Here is a 21,696-nt window from a genome sequence, read left to right on the forward strand (position 1 = left end):
ATTGTCCAGTGGACTGAAGAACCCTCAGCACCTTCCAGAACATCTCCATTTCCCTGGCTGTGGGCCAAGACTAAGTTCAGAGGTCACAGATCTAGCAAGATACTGGGTTGTATTCCAGATCCTCAAATAGGAGAGAGTCAGAGCGCACCATTATTTTCCCCACCCCACTGTTATTCCCATGGGCGTTGTAACTTCAGATTATTACTGAGGTGCTGCTTGTGCTAATGCAGGACAGGGACCTCCTTTGAGCCTGGGAGTGAAGAATCCAGCGTTCGGTGATCCAGCCGTGTTCCAGGCTGTTCCCTGCTCCGTGCCACCCAGCTGAGAGCAATCTTGGCTTCCTGCGAGCGCAGAGCACTGATGCCCTGGTTTGCACTTTCAGACAACTGACCGTTCTGATCACAGCATCTCATCTTTTCTCTCTGTGTTTAGCCTGCTGTTTTGCTTGGCTAATCTGCATGGAATTCTTCTAATTCCAATAAACAGAAGTATAATGGGTATTTCCCTGGCCGACTGTATCCGCTAAGCCCGTTGGGTATAATGAAGCAGGGAAGCGGATTTTTCTTACTTTGGAAAAGACCATTTAATTGGTCTTTTGAGGAGGAGGCTCCGGTGTCAACTAGGACTTCAATATGACCAAACAATCTTGGCATTGCCTGCCTCCTTTAAACGCCCTGCTTCAGGTGAACTCTGATCTGCGAGAGCTCTGGAGTGCACAGAGTTAAAATATTTCCCAGTCCCCCAATCTTTGTCTTCTGCATCCCTGACCCAGGGTGGGGCTCAGGGTCTTGACCTTGTCACTCTTCCTGAGGACAAGAGGCAAGGAACAGATGAACCCAACTGTGAATTCAGTGTCCCAGAAAAGAGAAGCAAAAATCCTTTTTAGCACACTGACCTATCCAAATCCTCCGGTAGTCTTCTGTGATGCTTGCGGATCGCAGTTGCTAGCCTGAAGAAAATGTGGCATTGGCTTGGCTAGGATATGTATAAGCAAAAGGTAAACGAGTTACTTCTTTTTCTTTCCCATTTTTGAGGCTGGTAAGTAGGAGAACGAACACGAGGCAGGCTTGGGTGAATGCAAACAAGACCCCTATAGGCAGCACAGTGTATTCATGTAAAAATATGCCTAGACAACATAACTTGTCAGGGAGGATTATTTCTACTTAGTGAATCTGCAGGAGCCCCTTTGCTCCACCATTCAGAATTTGACTAGAGAGGAGAGTGGGGAAAGACAGAGAGAGAGAGAGAGAGAGAGAGGGAGAAAGCGCGCATTAGTGAACCGCTACTGTGGCATTGATGTTTGAGTGTACTTCTGAACCAGCTTTTGTTGAGACTATCAGTGTATCAGTGTAGAAAGCATGCGCTGTCCCAAATCCGCTGTTACTATGAGAAATGAGGAGCTGCTTTTAAGGTATGTTGTTGTGTCCTTTGTTTTTAATGTGTGCTTTTCTAGTTTCTAGAGCCGGCTGAGACAATAATCACGCTCGACATCAAGTAGCTTCCTTATCTTAGAGGGGGGGAAAAGAATCTAGAGAGAGAGAGAGAGAGAGAGAGGGAAACGAAATCGAGACCAAGGACTGGGAGAAAGGGAGCCAGCGAGAGAAAGGGAGAGGACTGCCCAGTGCGAGTTATATTTGCACGCGTTGCCTTTTGAAAGCATATCATGAATTTGTTCCCTGCTATTTGTGAGTGGCCAGCGGATAATTTTAAAGGCTCTGAATCTGGCTCTTGGTCTGTCTTTTCCTTTGCAATGTCTAAGCCTCTCATTATCATGCACTCTGCATGGAATAATCACCGAAAAAGGAGCTAAGGAGACTCCATATTAGACTTGCGTTCCCAATACCGCTCTAATCTGGACTTAGCCTACCTAAATAGTCCTTCTCTGTTACCAGGTTTGGATCAGTTTATCCTGTTTGCCAAAATGTGTACCTGTTTAAAGACCTCTGTTCATGCATGGCGTCCTGGGTCCCTATGTATTGAAAGCAAATATTTGTCTCCTGCTTCTGTGTTAGGGTTCGATCACATACCAAGAATGAGCCACCACTGACCTTTTGGGAAGCAGAGAAAGAATTATGATGGAATTGGCATCTTGCTTTGAAAAATGTAGTCTTTTGTTTATTTGCTAGCAGACATTGTAGCACTGAATACATCTTTGGGTCTGACAATGGGACCGGTTGAACAATGGAGCTGTCAAACTAGCTTAATGCATGTCTGGGGCTTTTTTTTTTTTTTTCTTTCTCAACACCCTTTTTATCTGCTTTAATCTTGTTTGTATAGACTCTACAGAAAGAAGAGCTTTTAGAGTGGCTTGTTTGTGGTTTTGTGCTTTTAAAAAAATTGAATATCTACCATTCATAGAGCTTTTTGCATTTTTCAGCGATGTTGGTTGGATTAAGTTAGAGATTTATTGCTTACCTCTCTGTTAACTACAGAAAGCAATGTATTGATTGAGACTGCTTGTAATACCATTATCATTCTGGCAAATACCTTGTTATCAGACATGCCTCTACAGTGTTTAATGATGGAGGATTTTAAATTTCCTGTTTGGTGGACTCCCGGAACATAGCAGGAAAGAGAAGTTAAGGGGCATATTTTTGATATTTAAGTAAATTGTCATTTCTAGCCTCTTCTTCCTCTTTTGGCGTCCAGGTAAATAGATGGTTTGGAAATTCAAGGACACGTGAGAACTTTTGCCCTTAGAATATTGGTCATAAACTATTGTTCCATAACATATTTAAGTTATTAAGTTCAAGGTCTCTGTGGAACAAATTGATTGTTGATATATGGTTATGTGCTCATCAAATGCATTTTTATGCACAGCAAACATTTCTCATGTCTTCAGAAATCTTGCTTTTTATAAAAGAAGCACTGGTTTCTAAGGTGAAAACAGTTCAAAAAGAGGAAATGGGGAAAATCTGTTTCAAACTTCTCAAATATTGAAACCATTCTTACTCTCATGCTTAATGTAAAAGAACTGGTCCTACAATGCTCAGTGGCCGTTGATTTACATGAAAATCATCTTACTAAGGTTGGTTTCTTTAAAGAATTTCTCTTACCTAACACTTGAGTGTCTGGCTTAATTGGTTGTTCGTGCCACAGCAAAATATTGAAAAATATTCGTATATTTACAAAGGAAGATTAAGGACCTAATATTTGAACACGAAAGAGAATCAGCTTAAAGGGCAAAAAAAATTTTTTTTTTAATATTTAGTTACAAATATTTCCTCTTGAATTGTACTGTGGTTCAAATTAGGGATGCTCTCAGTAAATAAGGAGCAAAAAGCATTCTGCATAAAAAACACAGGGAACATTAACTATTTTTTAGAGTTTGGACATGCATTTTAATTTTTTTTAACTTAAGGTGAAATGTTATGAAATATCTAATTCAGAACTATTAAAATTAATGTTTCAGGCCAAATAAATTGCATTCTCAAGTGTAAATTTTCTGTTGCCAGTATATTCAGAGCCTGGGAGGACCCAAAAGGTATTTGTAGTAGAATAATATTTCAAAAGTTATCCATTGTGAATAGAGTGGATTTTAAATGCATACTTAATATGTTCTCTTACTTCCAATGGGATCTGGACTGCTCATTCCATCGGGTATGCCAATAATTGCTTTTAGGATGAGCTCATAAAAGGTAATTGGCGAAGCTTTATATCTGAAGCCCACTGTTACCAGCACCCCTCGATTCTGCTTTCATGGGAAATTTTTATTCCAAACAAAGGCTGCAAAGCAATTTTTTGTGGTTTGGGAGAAAAGTAGTCCTCTGTGCTCCCTAGCTGCTTGTCAGTAGCACACTGAAATAAGGAAATAACTTGGAAGCCTCCATGTTGAATTTTTTTACTCTATTACAATTATTTACCCGTGATCTATTCACTTTAATCCCTGGGTGGTCATAATTAGGTCCAAGAACAAGGGAGATCCTTTCTCACTTTGCTTCTCCTGTGATTTGATCGATCACCAGCTTTCGGAATTCGGGGACCCCTAGTCCTGTGTCCAGCTTGCAGGTATCTTTTCCTTTAGCCTCACGGGGACGGTGTGAGGCCTGAAGTTGGCAAACTTGTCTGCATCTAATTGCACAGCAGTAAGAAGATATGTAATCTGTATCCTGCCATTAGCCTCCACGTGGGATGATCCCCCCCATAGTGACCTAAACAAATGTCAAAGTAAATTTTAATTCTAAGCCTTGACTTGCAGAAAAGGAATAGCAAAAGATTCAAACTGGGAAAATGGCTTCTTTCAATAGAGTAACGATTGTGCCCAGAGTCCCTTCACACACGAGCCTTGGGAATACTCACACAGCTGTGTTCGGCCGAACACAGACCGAGATCTGTAAGCTCCGCGTATTAATGCTCTTTTATTTGTTCAGATGAAACCTCACATTTTTTTTTCTTTTTTAAAATAGGAGTGTGTGCTGTTGCAAAAATACCCCTTTGGGGCTGAAAAACAAAGAGCATTTGATTAATATTCTTATCTTGAACTTGATGGCAAGTGCAGATTGTGCTTGAATACCTAGGAAGTCATTCACAGAATGATTCAATACCAATTATTGTCATCAGGGGGGTTAATTAGGTGAAAATGTGACTGACGGAAAGTTCATTGCGCTCCGCCCTGGAAACGCCCAGGACAGGTAAAGTGCAGAAGGAGGAGGGTTGTGTGGAGATGGTGGTTCTGGGCTTAAGGGGCCAGAATTTATAGACGAAAACCATCCCATGAGCTGGCGTAACTGTGGCAGAGGGGAAATAAGAAATGCCCAACTTCATTTCTCGAATGGCGAGGTCTGTAAAGTCATTAAGAAGACGCAGTTCATTCATCGGCACGTTCCCAGCCCCGTAGCATTTCTCTGAACCTTTTCCAGCAGGAGAAAGTTATGGTCCGTTCTGTGGCACAGTCATGCCTTGGTTCGTCTTCATCAGCCGTCACTGCATTTCTTTCCACACTTTGGTAATTCCTGGGGGCGTTGGTGGACAGGGGCGGGTTCCCCCCTCCCTAAAACTGTTGCTTCTCTGATGGTTATTGGCTTTGGGAGTTTTTCTGAACTCGCGGTGACTTTTGTTCTCTAGGTAAGACCAAGGCAGTGGTTTGGAGAGGACTGAAGTTCGTGGCATTTTCTTAACTGACATTGGGGAGAGGGTGTCGGAGGAAGGAAAGCATATGTGAGGCTTTAATGTGTTGCCCATTAAGAACTGAAATGAGGGGACGCCTGGGTGGCTCAGTTGGTTAAGCAGCTGTCTTCGGCTCAGGTCATGATCCCGGCGTCCTGGGATCGAGTCCTGCATCGGGCTCCTTGCTCGACAGGGAGCCTGCTTCTCCCTCTGCCTCTGCCTGCCATTCTGTCTGCCTGTGCTCGCTCTCTCTCCCTCTCTCTCTGACAAATAAATAAAATCTTTAAAAAAAAAAAGAACTGAAATGAGGTGTCCAGGGGCCGCAGCACCTTTCCAATCACGTGGTAGCAGTCTACAGAGATGGGAGTAACACGGAAGCTAGGCACACATGTAAGAGTGTGTGTGTGTGTGTGTGTGTGTGTGTGTGTGTGTGTGAACCTCCACTCAACTCTGAAAAGTGCTTGTTAACCCTGATTTGGGATGAGGTACCCTTTGTTCCCACACCCAACCTTCTGCTTCATGCAATGTCGTTAGGGATTATCACGCACAGGTATGTTTCGCGACTCTGTCGCTTTTTTCTCTGGCGGTGACTGATCTCAGCCCATTTTCTTATATGTCAAGACCATCACGGTTAACAGGAAATGGCATCTGTGGGGAGGAGATGACACCAGCCCGGAATGACATGTATTACCAGGGCGGCTTGGGCTGTTACCTCAGCCCATTCCAAGTACCCACCCATGACTGGCTGCTTGGGATCAGGGTGAATCACTGGGGTTTGTAAGGCACAACTTGCCAGCATGCTCCCCGAGAACGATAAAAACTAGGATATCCCCCGGAAAATCATTCAGCTTGACAAATTTAGGAGGGCTTGAGATTGAAAGTTGTAACAATGATACACCCACGACACCTGGCTTTTTTAATCCCTGTCTTGAGAAAGGTTGCAGCTGTAATGGGTTAAAAAAAAAATCGCTTTTGGACTCTGTGAACTGGCTTACCCATTCATTCAGATGTGATTCAGGAAACGTCTCTGGAAATGAAAACTCCCAGAGCCGGTGGTAAGAGGCGTGGTAAGTTCCAGCAATTAGGATTCATTTGGACCCTCTCTTTGGAAACTGACCCGATGGAAAGGGATAGAGACCTCACCCCAAGCCCCAGGATGCTCAGGGCCCGCTCTCTGTAAACCACACAACCTTCCCCTTCCCTCTGGTTTAGGCTGTTGGCCGTCAAAATGGAAGGTGTCAGCGAAACTTTAATACTGTCGGAACAATAGGATTAGAACTGGCTTTCTCTTTTCCTTTCTACCTGCCAGTTCCAGGTTGAAACAAAGATTGGGCTGGCAGGATTGGGTGGTATGGGGGAGATTATGATTGGAAGTAAGGAATAAAACCAAAATTTATTAACAGTCTATGCCTGGCACTACATTGGGTGGGTTTTAAAAATTTTATATAAATTAATCCTCACAAACATCTGAGAGTGACAGGTAGACATGTTTCCATAATTTTAAAGATGAAAAACGGAGACAGAGAAAGGTAGAGTAATGGTTCTGCAGGCCCACAGCCTGTAAGGGAGGGATTTGAACTCAGGACTCAGCCAGACTCCTTCCCCGCTAAACTGAAAGCATAACTGCTGGATATCTGACACTTTAAAGTCATCTGTTCCTCTCGTGCTGCATTTGCACCACAGATTTTGACTTGCACGTGCCTCAGGGTTTTGCCACGGAGGAAGTGGTACCGTCAGAAAAAAAATAATGAACACGAAAGGAAAACTCGCAGTGGTGTTTGCTTCTGGCTTCTAATGACTCCCCTTCTGTCCGCACTCATCTGCCTTCTAGTTCATGAGGTCTTTGAATTAAAGCATGCTTTGCCTTGCTTTCCTTGGGCCCTAAGCTCTACAGTGGGAATAGGCATTGGCAGAAAAAAGAGAGAATTTTGAAACATTATGAAGTTGAAATGTAACTTTTGGTCCGTCAGAGGGGCCAAAACCTGTCCTATCGCAATCATAACCAATCACGGCACAAATATATATTGAAGTCAATCTGAGACGTAGTTCCAGACACCTAGAAACTCACAACAGTCATCAAACAGAGGAAGCATAGCAAGTAGAAAGGCATCAGGGTGTGAGGCAGAGGACTGGGAGTTGAACTGGCCTGTGCAGTAAGAATGAGTGAGGAGGATAACTGTCCTGTTATTAAAACAAAGCAAGATCCTTAACTCCCTCTCCTTTCTTCCCCAGACCCAAAGTCTTTCACACCTCTCCTGCTCCCTAACCTTGCCATATTCCTACGAAATAGGACAAATGTACCTTTTAGCCTCCAAAGCGTCTTGAGACTGAACTATGGGGTAACATAAAGGTTTACACTCAGGAGTGGAGATAAGATAGAATAGGACACGTTCCACTTAGCTTGGGAAGATAGCTAAGTCACCTGTTCATGAAGACTTAGGGTAGTTCTTTTAAGCAGAGGGAAAAAAAAAAATATTTGCCCCTAATGGACTTTAGGGGAATTAGAATCAAAAGCAAATTTAAATAAAGAGTCATCTGGGATTTTCAAAAACTTCTATCATAAGCTAAAAATGGCTAGAGATTTGAACCATATTATAGGGGAAAAAATAAATTTCCTGTACTCAAAACCTTAATGTATTTTCAACCTACATGTCATTTTAATAGCTTTGTTATGTAATTGCTGTAGTAATAATTAGGTTAGCACATTGCACCTTTTATTCGAGGATCATGGTGGACTAAGATTTTTTGGCCATTTGTCCCTATGAGGAAACGATGGCCATGCACATGACAGAGGTCTAGCTGATGAATCAGTACATCAAATGACGCATTCCCCGTGTCCATCATCAACTCTTTGACAGAATCAGATGCAGAATCAAACAGGTTTGGTTCTTAAATATTCTCACCTTTTTCACTCAGTTGGAAAGTAGCATTCGCCTTCAAGAGTGTGACCTGCACACACCCTGTCAGGTGGTTTCTGGTCCTGGTAACCAAGGCTCTGTGACAGCGACGCGTCATCATTGTGGGCAAAGCAGATTCTTGTGTTTTGTTTTACAGAAACCTGAGATTTTGCCCTCTTTATCTTCATTCTTCTTCCAGATGTATTTGTTTAGGGAAAAAAAAAGAGAGAGAGACATTCGGGCACATGGGGCTGTCGTACCTCTGGGGCTGCCTCTCCAGCTGAGGTTTGGACTGTTGCCAAGATCTGCCTCAGACAGCCCCACCCCAAGGTTTCAAAATCGCATTTCCTTGTCCCTGCCCCCCACCCCGCCACCTGTTGCTGCTTTCTCTCTCTCTCTGTGGACCTCCTGTCTGCCCCACTGCTGTGCCCACCCAGCTGTTGGGCTCAGCTGTTGCATTTCATCAAGCAGAAATTTCTCCTTTTTTCATGGAACAACACGTGACAGTAAGATGAGAACTTGTGGCCAATTGGGGACAATCTTTTGTGGGGGTTGGGAGGGGGGATGTTGGAGGGCACATTGCCAGAGAATTAAACGCCTCATTCTGAAGGTATAAATTTTGTTCCTGCCGCCAGCCTGGCACCAGATAAGGGTACCTGGTGTAGTCCGACCCATCTCGGGATCTTCCGGAAGCCAATGGAACATTCCTCCAGAGGTTTTCACTGAGTGCCTTCGTGTGCAGAGCACCACACTAGACCTTTTGCCTCTGCCCACTGTTTCTTCACTCTTCTCCATGTTCATGTCCTGTGTCCTCACTTCATGGGACACACAGACTTGCATCCTCCCCCTCCCGCCCTCTGGTCATGTCTGGAAAGGAATCCCCTGGCTCACTCCAAGACAGCTGTTCCCAGTTCAGAAACCAGCTCTGGTCAAGGCGAGGAAAACTTGCAGATAAGCAACCAAACACAACTCCCTTCACTTTGATAGTCACCTGCCTCCTCAGACATGCAGCTGTAGGGGGAAGCTTCTCGCACTGCCTGGCTGCCATCTGAGAGAGAAAGCTAAGAGGGGGAACAAAAAGAAGGCAGCGCCGGTATCATGGAGAAAGGCAAGAGGAAGGCCAAGGTGGAGAGGGAAGTGATGAGCTGGCTGGGCTCTAGGTCTGACAGACCCACGGTGTTAGCATTTCATCCCCTTGGAATGGAAGCTTCTGGAAACTCTAGAGGGGCGTCTCATTTCGGAGCACGAAGGTATGTATACAGAGAACCATCTTCATTTTGAGGACCTCTTCAGAAGGAAGATAAATTCGCCATTATGTATTTTTGCTTTATTAAAAACAGATTCAGAAAAACACAAGATTGCAAAAAGCCAGTAGCAGCTGTTCTCAAGGGAAAGTGACTACTTAAAATTCCCGTAAAAATGTAAAATAAGACTTTAATAACTGCTTCATCTTTATTGGCATTTAATTTTATTTAAGTCCTTTCAGGGATGTGACAAAGTCACCATTAAAGCTTTCGATTGAAAATAGGGGCTGGGAGGGGGTTAATGAATAATAAAGTATCGTTTTAAATTTATAATTCGTGATAAAGGTGTTTTTAAGGGATACCTTATGGGATGAAGAAAAAATATATTTAAATGTATCACTTAAGGATCTGTTTGGGTTTTTTTAAGCACATGAAAAACACCATTGTTTATGTTTGCAAGTTGCTAATGAAACTGGAATAAACAAGAACAAACACATGGCCACAAAGTCAGATACTCTCTCAGGTACTTAAAATTCATGTGGATTTCAAATTTATTGGCTAGAAATGATGGGAAATCCCCTCATAGGGCCTGTATTTCTTGCTCCAAATGGCTCTGAGCACATTAGGCTTTTATTTTATTTTTTTCCTAAGCTAAAACAGCTATGTTCATAACATTTGAATTTGAAAATGTGATAGGGGAAAGATGTTTTGGATTCCAGTTTGTAACGGTGAACCAGAAGTGGAGGGGGTGGGGGAGAGACCCTTTCGTGAAGGAGGCTTTTTGAGTAAACGGAGCAGGACTGATACAACTATGGTAGCGTAGCCGAGAGTCTCGTGCTTTTAAAGAGATTGCAATATGTGACGTCGTGTGTGGGAACAATTAAAAAATGGAAACTTGTCATAAAATAGACAAGGTGGTCTGTAGGGGAAAAATAATTGTTTGCTTATAAACACCAATCACCATGTCTCAAGCACCCATCTCTAAGTTATGGTTGTAAACTTTATGTGAAAATGTTGAAAGCTCTCTAATCAAGGGACTATATTCTGGTTCATTGATGGAGTGGGGTGACAGGGATAGGATTCTTCTGGTTGTCTCAGTGTGTACTCTGAGCACAAATACATTTTATTAGCACGCTGTTACTATTGAGAATTTGTGGTTTTGTTTTTTTTTTTTTTTATGCCAGTGATAATTCAGTGTTCAAACAATGACCATTGGAGAAAACTGTTTGAGATGAGGCATGAGGGGGGGAAAGGCTTGCTGAAACAGCACAACCCCCCCCCCCCATTGCCTTGGAAGGCCTCATATAAAATGAGGTCATTCAGAAACTTTCCCTTGAAGTGCTTCCAATTCTTGAATTGCCTTTTGTTTGGGAAATGAATAGCAAGTTGATTAAAAAAAAAAAAAAAGACAATTAGGGAAGGTAGGGGGATGGGCCTAGGGAAGAGGTTAAGGTTTTTCTACAGTGAAGTGAAAACTAGGAGGAACCCTTCATTGTTCCCAAAAGACCTGTCCCCAGTGATGGCGGCACACAGTGGTGTCCCCAACCAGGTCAAGTCCATGAGTGGGCCCCGCCAAGGGCCTCATCCTGTTTCAGGGCTGTTGATAACATCCTTGGATATAAAATAGCTCCATTGAACCCGAGTGTTCAACAGCGGCCCAGTGGAGCTGTCTGCCAAAAAACCGACTGCCAAAACATGATACCTGATGGCTCATTACTGCATGAAAATTAAAAAAGGGGCCCCATTGAGTTGTTTTTAGATTTTGTTTTTTCCTTCTGCCAAAGCAGTGAAACGAGAAATTTATGCCTTTCATCAGGAGATATTTGGTTGGGTGTTTTTGTTTTGTTTTCGTTTTTAGACTCAAGAGCTTTTGAAATTGGTATTTTTTTAAAAGGGCTATTGTGCATGTGGTATGATCATGGAAACAACACCCTATGGGTGTGTGCGTGCGTGTGTGTGTGTGTGTGTGTGTTGTTTCTCTTTGGCACCTACATCAGGTACCTGTACAATCACTGTAGTATTTATGTATTTAGCAACCAAACGATTTAAACTCAGCTGCCATCCATAAGTGTTCCTTGGTTCGCATCGTCACGGTATCCAATGTAAGAGTGAGTTTTCTTTTTGTATCTGACCCTGGTTTTGCTTCTAACTTTAAATGGCAAAAGCAAATGTGCTTTGAAAACTCGGGTACGCTGTAGTTGTTAAATAAGGCAATAACCTATGCACTTGTAATTCTGTCTCTATGACCTACTTACACACTATTTCACCCTCCTCATAGTATGATTAAAAGCTGCTTGGAATCCACTATTGCCTCAAGGGATTTGAGGCTAGAATTTAACAAACTGCTGAGAAGGCTTAAATCAGTAAGAAGGCTTCCCTACAGCTTCTCCCAACTAATTCACATGCAATTAAAGAGAAAATAAATATTTCAGAAGTGTACATGTTAATGAAGCTTCTTCTAGCTTATAGAATGTAGATATGTAGCTTTTTGGAAATATTTCTCCCTTTGATTAACGTGCTTGTGTTTTGCTTCTGTTCTAGAGGCCAGTTCTGTTCATTCTTAAAATAAATTTGTTATACAGTCAGCTCATTATATACATTTGGGATTTATATAAATAATATATGAAAACCAAGAACTGACAAGGTTGGTCTCATTTATCCAGTTAATTACCTTATTAAGATTATTGAAAGACCAACAAAATTCTTATAATTTCAAAGGCAGTCTGTAGTAGCAGAGCTAGAGAATAAATGGAAATTAGTGATATCAGGAAAAGTTTGGGTACTTTGGATCCAAGAATTCATTTTATTGTATCTGTTTTTCAATTCCGTATAGGAACCGAGACCTTGTTCCTCAGAAAGGCAGTATTTTCAAATGAAGGTTAGTCCTAGCCCTACATTGGCCTTGGAATTAGAACTATCTCGGTCAAAACCAGATATATGGTTCAGCTGAAGAAGGAAATCGAGTCCATTAAGTATGTATGGACTTAATTGAATACTCCAGGCCTGTTACTTCATAGCGCTCAGTCCATCAAGCCTGGATTTAACATTGGTATATAAATACTTCTTTTCCTTCATCATCTCCAAAGATGGTCAGTTTTCTCATCCCCCAAGAAGTTGGTGAGAGTAGATCTTTTCTCCATGTTATTGTGTTTGATAACACCTGATATATCTGACTACACACGTGACTTAATGGTTTAACCCCCTGGTTACCGCAACTACATCGCCAGGTGTGAAAAATAAAAGTGATTACAAGAAAGAGGCAAACTGGAAACTTCTGGTAAGCAATTAAATGATGCTGCTTTGCACATGAGCTATGAGAGGTTTTAGGTACTTGTGACATTGTGAGATGTTTGGTTTCATCCTAATAACCAAACAACGACAAGAGTGAGGGAGAATGCCACCACTTACTTACCATTCGAGAATTTTGCAAATCACTTGGGAAAATTAAACTCCCTGTTTCTCTTCATTTGTGAAATTTTGGCCATTCTCAAGCCCTATTAGTAAATAGTTGCAAATCTTAAAATGGGTGTTTAAGTTTCACGTCCACTACGTTATAGATCTCACAGCCTTTCAATAAAGTCACCGTTGGTTTTCGGTAGTTTTATTAAATCCTAGAAAAATGACAGATTTGATTTCTTCTTAAAAGAAAACGTGATGACTGCTATTCACATTCTCCCAACTTCGTCTTCTTGTGGAGAGGATACAAAGGCTATGTAATTGTGTGGAGATTGAGTCCTCTTTGTCCTTTAAAGCATTGGGCTAAGTGCCTAAATGTCACTTGGGCCATTTATCTGATATTTACTTGGGCTAGCCACGAATGCTCTATCAGTTGTTATTGTTAGTTCATACCCTGGCGAGCAGATCGCCCAGAAAAGCGTTTCAGCAAACACTCCTGGGGGTTCCGTGTCCCTCGGGCTTGGGAGCTGGGTTTTGCCGGGCATGGGAACTGGGCTCTGGCAATACGGGGGCACTAAATCTACTAGAGCGGTTGTTCGGGCCTCGTGCCAAGCGCCGTGGAATCAGGGAATTGAGCGCAACTGGCCCGAGTCAGCGTGCTGAACTAGTTTGCCTTGCTGCAGGCTGGGGGCCCTCGGAAAGTCGGGCTATTTTTAAAGCTGGTGAGCTCAGCTTCCCCAGCCGCCGGCCTCGGGCGGGTCCCTCCCTCCGGGGGCCGGGCGGGCGGGCCCGCAGGGGTTAAGCGGCGGCGCGGCGGGCGCGGAGCTCCGCCTCCGCTCCCCGCACCTGGCGCTCCGCAGACCGTCGCCGGGGCGCTGGCTTTCGGAGGGGATTGGCGGAGAGCGGGAGGGGAGAGGATGTGACAAGTGCCGGCTCGGGCGGCCGCCGCCGGGAGGCCGCGCGCACCTGTCCCTGCCCGTCTCGCGCCGCCCGCAGCCGCTCGGACGCGCGCACAGCCGCCCCCCGCCGCCCGAGCGCAGCGCAGCGCGCGCGCCGAGAACATGACTTCTGCCTTCAAGCTGGATTTCCTCCCGGACATGATGGTCGAGGGCCGCCTGCTAGTTCCCGACAGAATGTGAGTGTGAGCCCCCGCCCCGGGCACGCGTGGCCGCTCTCCCCCGCGCCCTCGGCCGGGCGGCTGCCGCCGGGTCTCCTCCCCGGAGCCCCGGGGAGGGCGAGAGCGGGCGGCGGCTCGGGGCCGGCCGCCTCCCCTGGGCTTCGGAGGCGGCGCGGGGCGAGAGTGTCCGGACGTGCGGCGCCGAGCCGCGCGGAGACCGGGGTCGGTGTGGGGGAACCGGCGAGCGGGGCGCGGGGACCGGGGTCGGGGTGGGGGACCGGCGAGCGGGGACCGGGGTCGGGGCGAGGGGTGGCAGGCTGGGCGCGGGCTCCAGGCGGGGAGCGGCGAGCGGGGGACCAGGTGGGGAGCGGCGAGCCCGACGCGGGGTCCGGGGGTCCGGCCGGCGGGGCGCGGCGAGCGGGGCGGGGTGTGCGCGTGCACGCTCGTGTCATCTGAAATGCGGGGCTGATGGGGCTCTCGTGGCCCATTTAAAGATCCCTTCTCACCAAATGACCCGCTCCTCTGACTTTGATTTGCGAAGACTGCTTTCTGGTGGTAGGAGAGAAGAGGGGAAAAAGGGGGGGGAGGGGGATGGATAATTATAAAGCATTAAAATAGCCCGGTGTACTCTGTTGCAGAAATTAGAGGTAATTTTTACATAATCATGGTGGTTTGTCTGATATGCGGTCTGTAATTTAATAATTAATGTGATTCTGGTGGTTTTGTGTGTCGTCAAACTAGGGTGGAGAGTTTATTGGGAAAAGTAGAGAGCTGGGATTTCGGAGGAAAGTGGATCTAATTTTTATCTGGCTCGTTAGTCTTGACAGGAAAGTTTGTCTTATCAGCTCAGGCGCTATGGGGTCCATAGCGTCCACTGGTATTCAGTCGTGTTATGAAAAAGAAACCTGCAGGGATTGCCAGAGCGGGTCGGAAAGGTCTGTGTCCATTTTAGACTGGGAATGTGTAAAATTCTCTCTTACCAGGCAAGACATCTGCTAGTGAGTCTGGGCTGCCGATGATCTAGTGCAAAAAGGGACTGTTATCCTTGGGAAGAGTACATACAAAATGTTTCCTCTTCTACCCGCCCTACGATTTCACATCCAGATTCTCTCTGACACCTTACTATATACCCTTTGCAATCTGTAGGCCATTCAGAGCTTTATGATCCATTTCTCTGGCAACTAACTTTCCCCTTTGGTGCTAGATTCATTTTCTAGCATGTTAAATGTTATGAGTTTGAGAGATTTTTGAGAAACTCCGCAGTGGCCAATTATTTGAGCCCCTAGGATTACAAAAAAAAAAAAAAAAAAAAAAAATGTGGGGGAAGGCAAGCATAGAATCTGTTCAGTGCAATTGCCCTTCCAGTCGATATGAAGAATGTGGACTTGCTTGCACACACGATCAGGTTCATTGTCCCAACTAAGATAATCAGATAATGTAAATTAAAATATTGAATTTCCTTTTGGCAGTTTTCTCTGGGAAATTTATCTTGATTACTAAGGTTCCCATGATACTTGTTTGCAAGATCTCGGTTCTGTCCACCTGAATGTATAGATAGATAGATAGATAGATAGATGTAGTCTGTATAGATGTGTAATATTTGTACGTTTGCTATTGAAAGTTTTGTATTTTCTGCTCTCTAGAGGAGTGTGGAGGGAAAGGAATTGGCTTGATTGTGAACTTATGGTCACCTGCTACTTAGGTGATTATAATATATCTAATGAATGCTCTGTGAATTTAATATGTTATGGTCTCCCAAAGATGCTGACGCTTGTCAGTTAAATTATGAAACTGTAACTTGTGCTTTTCATTTGGTGGATGAATGTGGCTTTTTCAAACTGTTTGCTCTGAATAGAGCTTTTGTATCTCAGTCACGGAGTCTCCTGTGCAAACCTTAACATAACTTCTACCCTACTTCTCTTCTACATGCTTGTTGTTTCCAAACGGTATCTTTTGGAACTAAACTCCCATTGTTTTCAGTGCTGTCAACTATCGCTTAATTGAACTTTCTTTTAGAAAAGAAAAATAGAGGTTTTGTACATATTTGTTTCTGAGATAACTATTCTGTTGTCTTAGTCCCGAGAGCACTGTAGCATGTTTTCCAAAATAGTTTGTAATGAACTCACATTGGAGACTGTCTTTGGGGAACAGAGGTGTGTGGGAGGACATATGACAAGCTGAAAATGTTTGAAACCAACCTAGCAGTGTATCTGATCGCCATATGCATGCGGTTGAGAAGATAGCTGTGCGGATTTATTGTTTTGGGGACTGGTTGTCACATACGGTATATTGCCATTTGGACTAAATTGCATTCAGCTCGATGTTGGCATGTTCTAAAAGGAACTTAAATAAGCATAGGGGCTTTTCTGGTGTTGATTTTTCTAAAGCAGTAGGACATATTTTCAATGGCGTTCTCCCACAAGAATATATTACATAAGTTTGCAAGATGTAATATGTTTGAGTCCTCAAGGCAGATGAACAAATAGTTTTTCAGATGAATTATTATGCTTGATGGCCCCACGAGCCATCCAGTTTAAGGCTCTGCAGTGGGTCTGTATTGTTAGGACCTATGCTTCTAAGTCTTGGTTTTTTAAGCGTTCAGGGTCGAAACTGTAAATGGAAATAGACCTTTTAAATAATCTTAACCACTAATGTTTTGTCTTTGTGTGGCTGTAGAATATCGTTTGCAGCACAGCATAATGAAAATAGAAATAGGAACTGAGTTCAAAAACGTTATTTTAAACTGGGGCATTTTGGAACAGGGCTAGAGATGAGGGTTTCCTTTGTTTAACCTTTTTAATGATCATGTAGGTATTCGGGGGTTTTAGATGTTTTTGAATTTTTAAACAGAAAAATCTAAGAATAATGTCTTGGAAATGACAACTTGCAGGTGGAAAAAATCTACAAATGCAGCTTTAAAATTATCATCATCTGTGATGTTAGAATAAGACACCAAGAAGCTAGCAATAAATTAAAATGAAAATGTGTTTTTCTCACCTTCATTCAGTAACCTTGTTGGAAATGAAGAGTTAGCCTGAGTGTAAATCCATCAACTTGGTGAATTCACCATTTTTGTTGATGAAGTCCTCCCAAGTTAAGATAACTGGAAAAATGTCTGTCAGTGTCCAGTTAAACTGAAAGGTGGTTCTAAGGGACTTTCATTGTTCAGGTTGAAAGGGGCTTTAGAGACCATCTGCATCTGGTCAAACCTCCTCGTTTTATAGATTAAGAACATTTTTTGGGGCAATGTGGCCAGTTCTCCCTTTACCTCCTTAAATGACTATAACATGAGTCTTTAATTGAACACCTACTGTGCGCCAAGGCACTTGATTTATCTGTCTCTAACCTTGATGATAGATCTGCAGGGGGCATATTATACCCATTTTACAGGTCATGCTTAAGGAGGTTCTGTGCTTGCCTCATGCCTCAGAGGCAGTAAACAGCAAAGCTATGGTTGGCTTGTGCGTGTGTTATATAAAAGCCAGTTCGCACATTGTTGGGGAGGGAGGAGAGAACTGTGAATTAAATATTCGACATCAGTTTTTATCAGGAAACCAAAATTGTGCCCCATGAGAATGGTTGACCATTATAGGAAATACATAGCACTTGTCAGGATTGACTTCCTTATTTAATTCAAACTCACACTCTTATTCCATATGTTAATTAAAGGGAATATATTTTAATTAAAAATACTTTCTGGTTTACAAGGTACCAGCAAGATGAAGGTCAAAGCGTGAGGGTCTCCTTTTTTCACTCCCAGATGACATTTGATGTATATTTGGAAAATGCCAAAAATAAAATACAGTGATAACTGAGACTTATCACCTGATTCCTGGATGATTGTGTGAGGAATTAAAGACAGAAGACTCCAAAAGAAGAGTTATGTGTATGGGTTTTTAAGGAAAAATTTAAAAGTATACTTTCAGGTAGCATTTCTCAGTAAGGAATACATTTGTTAGCATCAGCTGCTTCCTGAAGCCAAAAACTCAGGCCATATTGGCAGTTTCGAACACCAGTGTTATCTTTGATCTGGGTTCAAGGTATTATGCTAATTGTTAAGTATCGCTGCTTAATTGTCATTTGCTGGATTGAGATTACTCTGGCTTGTCTTGATGAGATGCTGTGAACTAGGGGTCACAGGAACCTTGCAAGACAAGATAAAAAAGGAGATAAGATTTTTCAGATAGGAACCTAGTAATTAAGATTTCATGGGATCATTTAGAATGTTCTCCACCTCAGAGCGCCTCTCCCCTCCCTGCTCCAACAGCTGTAGCAACAGTATACTCGGCCTCTGATAAAAGACTGAAATCTACTCAGCGCCCCCCCCCCCTTTATTTACATAAACTTGCAAACTTTGCATTTCTCCTTACCCCTTCCTTGTGGTTTTGTGGCTTACAGATGAAATGCAGATTCCCGTTAAGGACAGGTACCATGTTGGCATGCAAATCTTCTGATAAACTTAAGTGTCCTACGACCAGCACAGGCTGTGATCTCTTGCTGTCCTGCCGAAGTGCAAGGTTTTGCTCCTTTTTGAGGCCTGTATGCAGACTTCTGCAGGGTCCCTGATGTCACTGCAGCACATTCTCAAATCCACCTTGCAACTGGAAAACAGTATCTGTAAAGCATCCTTTATCTGATTGGCATTCCCCGGGAAGCCTGACATTTTCAACGTGTTTCAAGGAGCTAAATTCATAAGCCACCGATGCGTCGCATTTCCGGTGCTGGACTTGACCCAAACTTGAAAAGTCTTTATTTCCAATTGGAGAGTATTTACTCTGGAGGATTGTGCTTTTGTTTTTGTTTTTTTTCAGGGAAGGCTCAGATTTTTGCTTTTTTGTTTGCAGATTAGGGCACCACAGAGGGCCAACTGTTTGACCCTGCGATACATGTTCTGCACGACATGGAAGGGAGGGTCTGCAAAGTACTCCTGGTTTCCAGTTCATTAGCACCGATCAGTTCCCATGCCCCCATGTCTGTTTCCACTATCAGGGAGGGACCGGGAATACGACAGGCCAGCGTCACCGGTGTGCCACTTGGGTAGCAGTGCAGAAAATGTATTTTTATTTTTCCTTAAGAGAGAGCTATTGTTGCTAAAGCTAAGAGACATGGAGCTGCACATCCTTGGAAAAACCTTTGTGGGAAACAAAAACTAATTAGCGCCGTAAATGCGATGCTCTCAGGTAATTGTAAAATAATTATTCCCCTTTAGCATTATCACTGTTTAATTGTGCCATCCAGTCGTCTCACGCTCTGAATCTAGATGCGAAGGGATAGAAACCTCCTTCTCCTGGGGATTTCTTTTTCATTTACTGTGAGCTTTTGACTCCTCCTAAACAGGACTTTAAAAAGAAAGGGGGGAACGGGGAGATTTTTGAACGGTTTCACCCTTCCCATTTGGCCTAAATCACGGCGGAAAGTGATTACTCCACCTGGTTTTATAGAAAGACAATTCCGGTTACGTGGTCGCATTGCCTGGTGAGAATATCTGAGGTTTACACGTTCCCAGAGCTGCACCCGGAGTTTTACGAGCGGTCTGTTTCATGAACTGCAGATTGTGTATTATGTTCAGATACTGAGAGTGATACTTCAGCATCAGCTGATACTTTAAAATGGAATGCTAATAAATATGTAATCCTACGGCTCTCGAAATGACAGATGAGTACAAATTCCGTTTTTGGTTAAATTTTAATTACTCCATTTGAATGAATGCCTCAGAGCCAACTTGCCAGCAAATTATTAGACCCATTTTTTCCCCTTCTGAAGATTTATGTAAATTAGGTTTAGGCTGTATTTAGACTAAAACATCATTTTGGTTTATTATTCCGAACTTCTCTACCAGACCCCTATGCCCTTTAACTTAAGGTCGGATTTTAAATAAGTCTATTCTGAGGAGGTCTCAGTTTCAATGGTTTGTGCTCCCTTTTGGTCTATAGGACGGTAAGTGTTGGTCCTATAGATCCATGACCAGGTCACGAGATTCCTTTAATAGTAACATCGCCTTAAAAGTGGGGTTATAGGATATTTTGATTTTTTTTTTTAAGATTTTTTTTTTTTTTTATTTGACAGACAGAGATCACAAGTAGGCAGAGAGGCAGGCAGAGAGAGAGGAGGAAGCAGGCTCCCCACTGAGCAGAGAGCCCGATGCGGGGCTCAATCCCAGGACCCCAGGATCATGACCTGAGCCGAAGGCAGAGGCTTTAACCCACTGAGCCACCCAGGCACCCCGGGATATTTTGATTTTTAGTCTTTTTTTTTTTTTTTTTTTTAAGGTCTTAATAATTAAGGAAGCCAGAGTCCTTCATCTCCTCAGTAAGAGTGCTTATGCCTGTGACTTATGACTGTGGACATCCAGTTCCCCCAACCCATCAGCTGCTTTGTCTGGCATTTATAAGCTCCAGTAGGGCCCGAAGATCCCCCAGTGGCACAGATGATGGTGGTGACTCACTCCTCAGAATGCAATTAATTTGACATTTTGACATAACTTTTGGACAGCTTAAACATGATTTTTGTGTTTTGAGTACCATGGGAGAGTGACTTAGTTCTTCAGCTTTCCTACTAGGATCTAAAGTTCTGTGATTTTTACACTGCAATGCCTAACTTCCATGCTTTTTTATAAAGAAAGTTCATGGTTGGACTTGGGCTCACTAAACTTTAAGGTGGTATTTTATATCCTTCCCCATAAATTATGTCTTCATTTTTTCCTGGGTTCCTTCTATAGGAGGAGAGTTGTACCACATGTATCTGCCAAAAATAAAATCAGCTGGTCCTCTCATAAGTTAAAAGAGCAAAATAGTGCTCTTCACTTGGCTGTGGTCAGTAGACATAAGGGCTGTGTGTGTGTGTGTGTCTATACACATACATATGCATATATATGCACATATATGTGAAAAAATATATATGTTAGAAATGATCTTACTGAAAAAAAAAAAAAAAAGAAATGATCTTACTGGGCATAATTCTTTACTTTCTTAAAATATCTTCTGCTCCATGATCTTTGGCTATAAAAGTTATGAAGTTGTTAGATACTAACATAGGAAACATGTTGTAACATATGTAAACGTGCCTACGTTTGTGTGTTACTATCTTCACAACTGAAAATTTCAAGATTTGGGAAGCCTCAGCGTCTTGACGAGAGATGGATTCAGGTCGGTGGTCCTGCTAGAAATAGGGCTCAGGGCCATGTTCTGACCCTTTGGCCTAGAGCCTCTGAGTTGCTTCTATTAAAGGTGAGAAAAGAAGTCCCCCTGATAGTGCTGTCCCACCTTACTGGGTGACCCTTTCTATCCTCGCTACAAAGTCCCAGGACCTGGGGGCCCCTTCTGTTTCTCAGCTGCAATCAGGACGTTGCTGCCATTAGGATCTTTCAGGCTTGGAGTAGGAAGGAAGTCCCTTCACAGAGCAACCTAGACAGTTGACCCTAAAAGGCCATTTTCTAGGGTAGACATAGCTAATGCCGGCCAGACCACACGCCTCACCTTGTGCCTCTTGGCCACTGCTGACCACCCTCCTCCGAGATGCAGATCATGACCCCAGAGCTTGCTGGCCCTACAACGCAGAGTGCTTGACCATTTCATCGTGCCTGGTGAGAGTTCCGCACGTGAACGGAGCCCCTTTAAAAGGCTAACGTGGCGGGGATGTAGGGACCCGTCAGGGGCCAGAGCGAATTGGTGGAAACCATCCTAACGCGCACGGTTTTCTCTCTTTCTCCCTGCATCTCCAGGGTAAGACGTTGGGTGTCGCACAGGTGAAGCAGAAAAAAAGTTGAAACATGACATTTCATTTGTTCCTTGAAAAACCTTAAGGGAATAATAAAGATGCTGTGGAGAAGCAGGAGGAAGTCAGGCTCGGGGAGAGGACTCCTGTGTGTTGATGGAGTCGGGCTGCTCTGTTTAACCCCTCACTCCCGATTCTCCGCACCCCCCTTGGATTTCCTTTA

At 43.5% G+C, this 21,696-nt stretch overlaps 1 protein-coding gene across 4 annotated transcripts in view; it reads left to right on the top strand.

Moving 5' to 3' along the window:
• Window positions 1-13,704: 13,704 nt before the first annotated feature.
• LOC111158599 (CUGBP Elav-like family member 2) overlaps window positions 13,705-21,696 on the top strand; it is a 321,671-nt gene continuing 313,679 nt past the window's right edge. For all 4 annotated transcript variants that reach the window (XM_022520725.1, XM_022520726.1, XM_022520724.1 and 1 more), the window contains exon 1: window positions 13,705-13,778. In XM_022520725.1, the coding sequence (XP_022376433.1) occupies window positions 13,705-13,778 (74 nt within the window). The remainder of the gene's footprint in view (window positions 13,779-21,696) is intronic.

This window comes from Enhydra lutris, unplaced genomic scaffold (genome assembly GCF_002288905.1).
Source record: "Enhydra lutris kenyoni isolate GAN:26980312 unplaced genomic scaffold, ASM228890v2 scaffoldscaffold61, whole genome shotgun sequence".
Classification (NCBI taxonomy): Eukaryota; Metazoa; Chordata; class Mammalia; order Carnivora; family Mustelidae; genus Enhydra; species Enhydra lutris.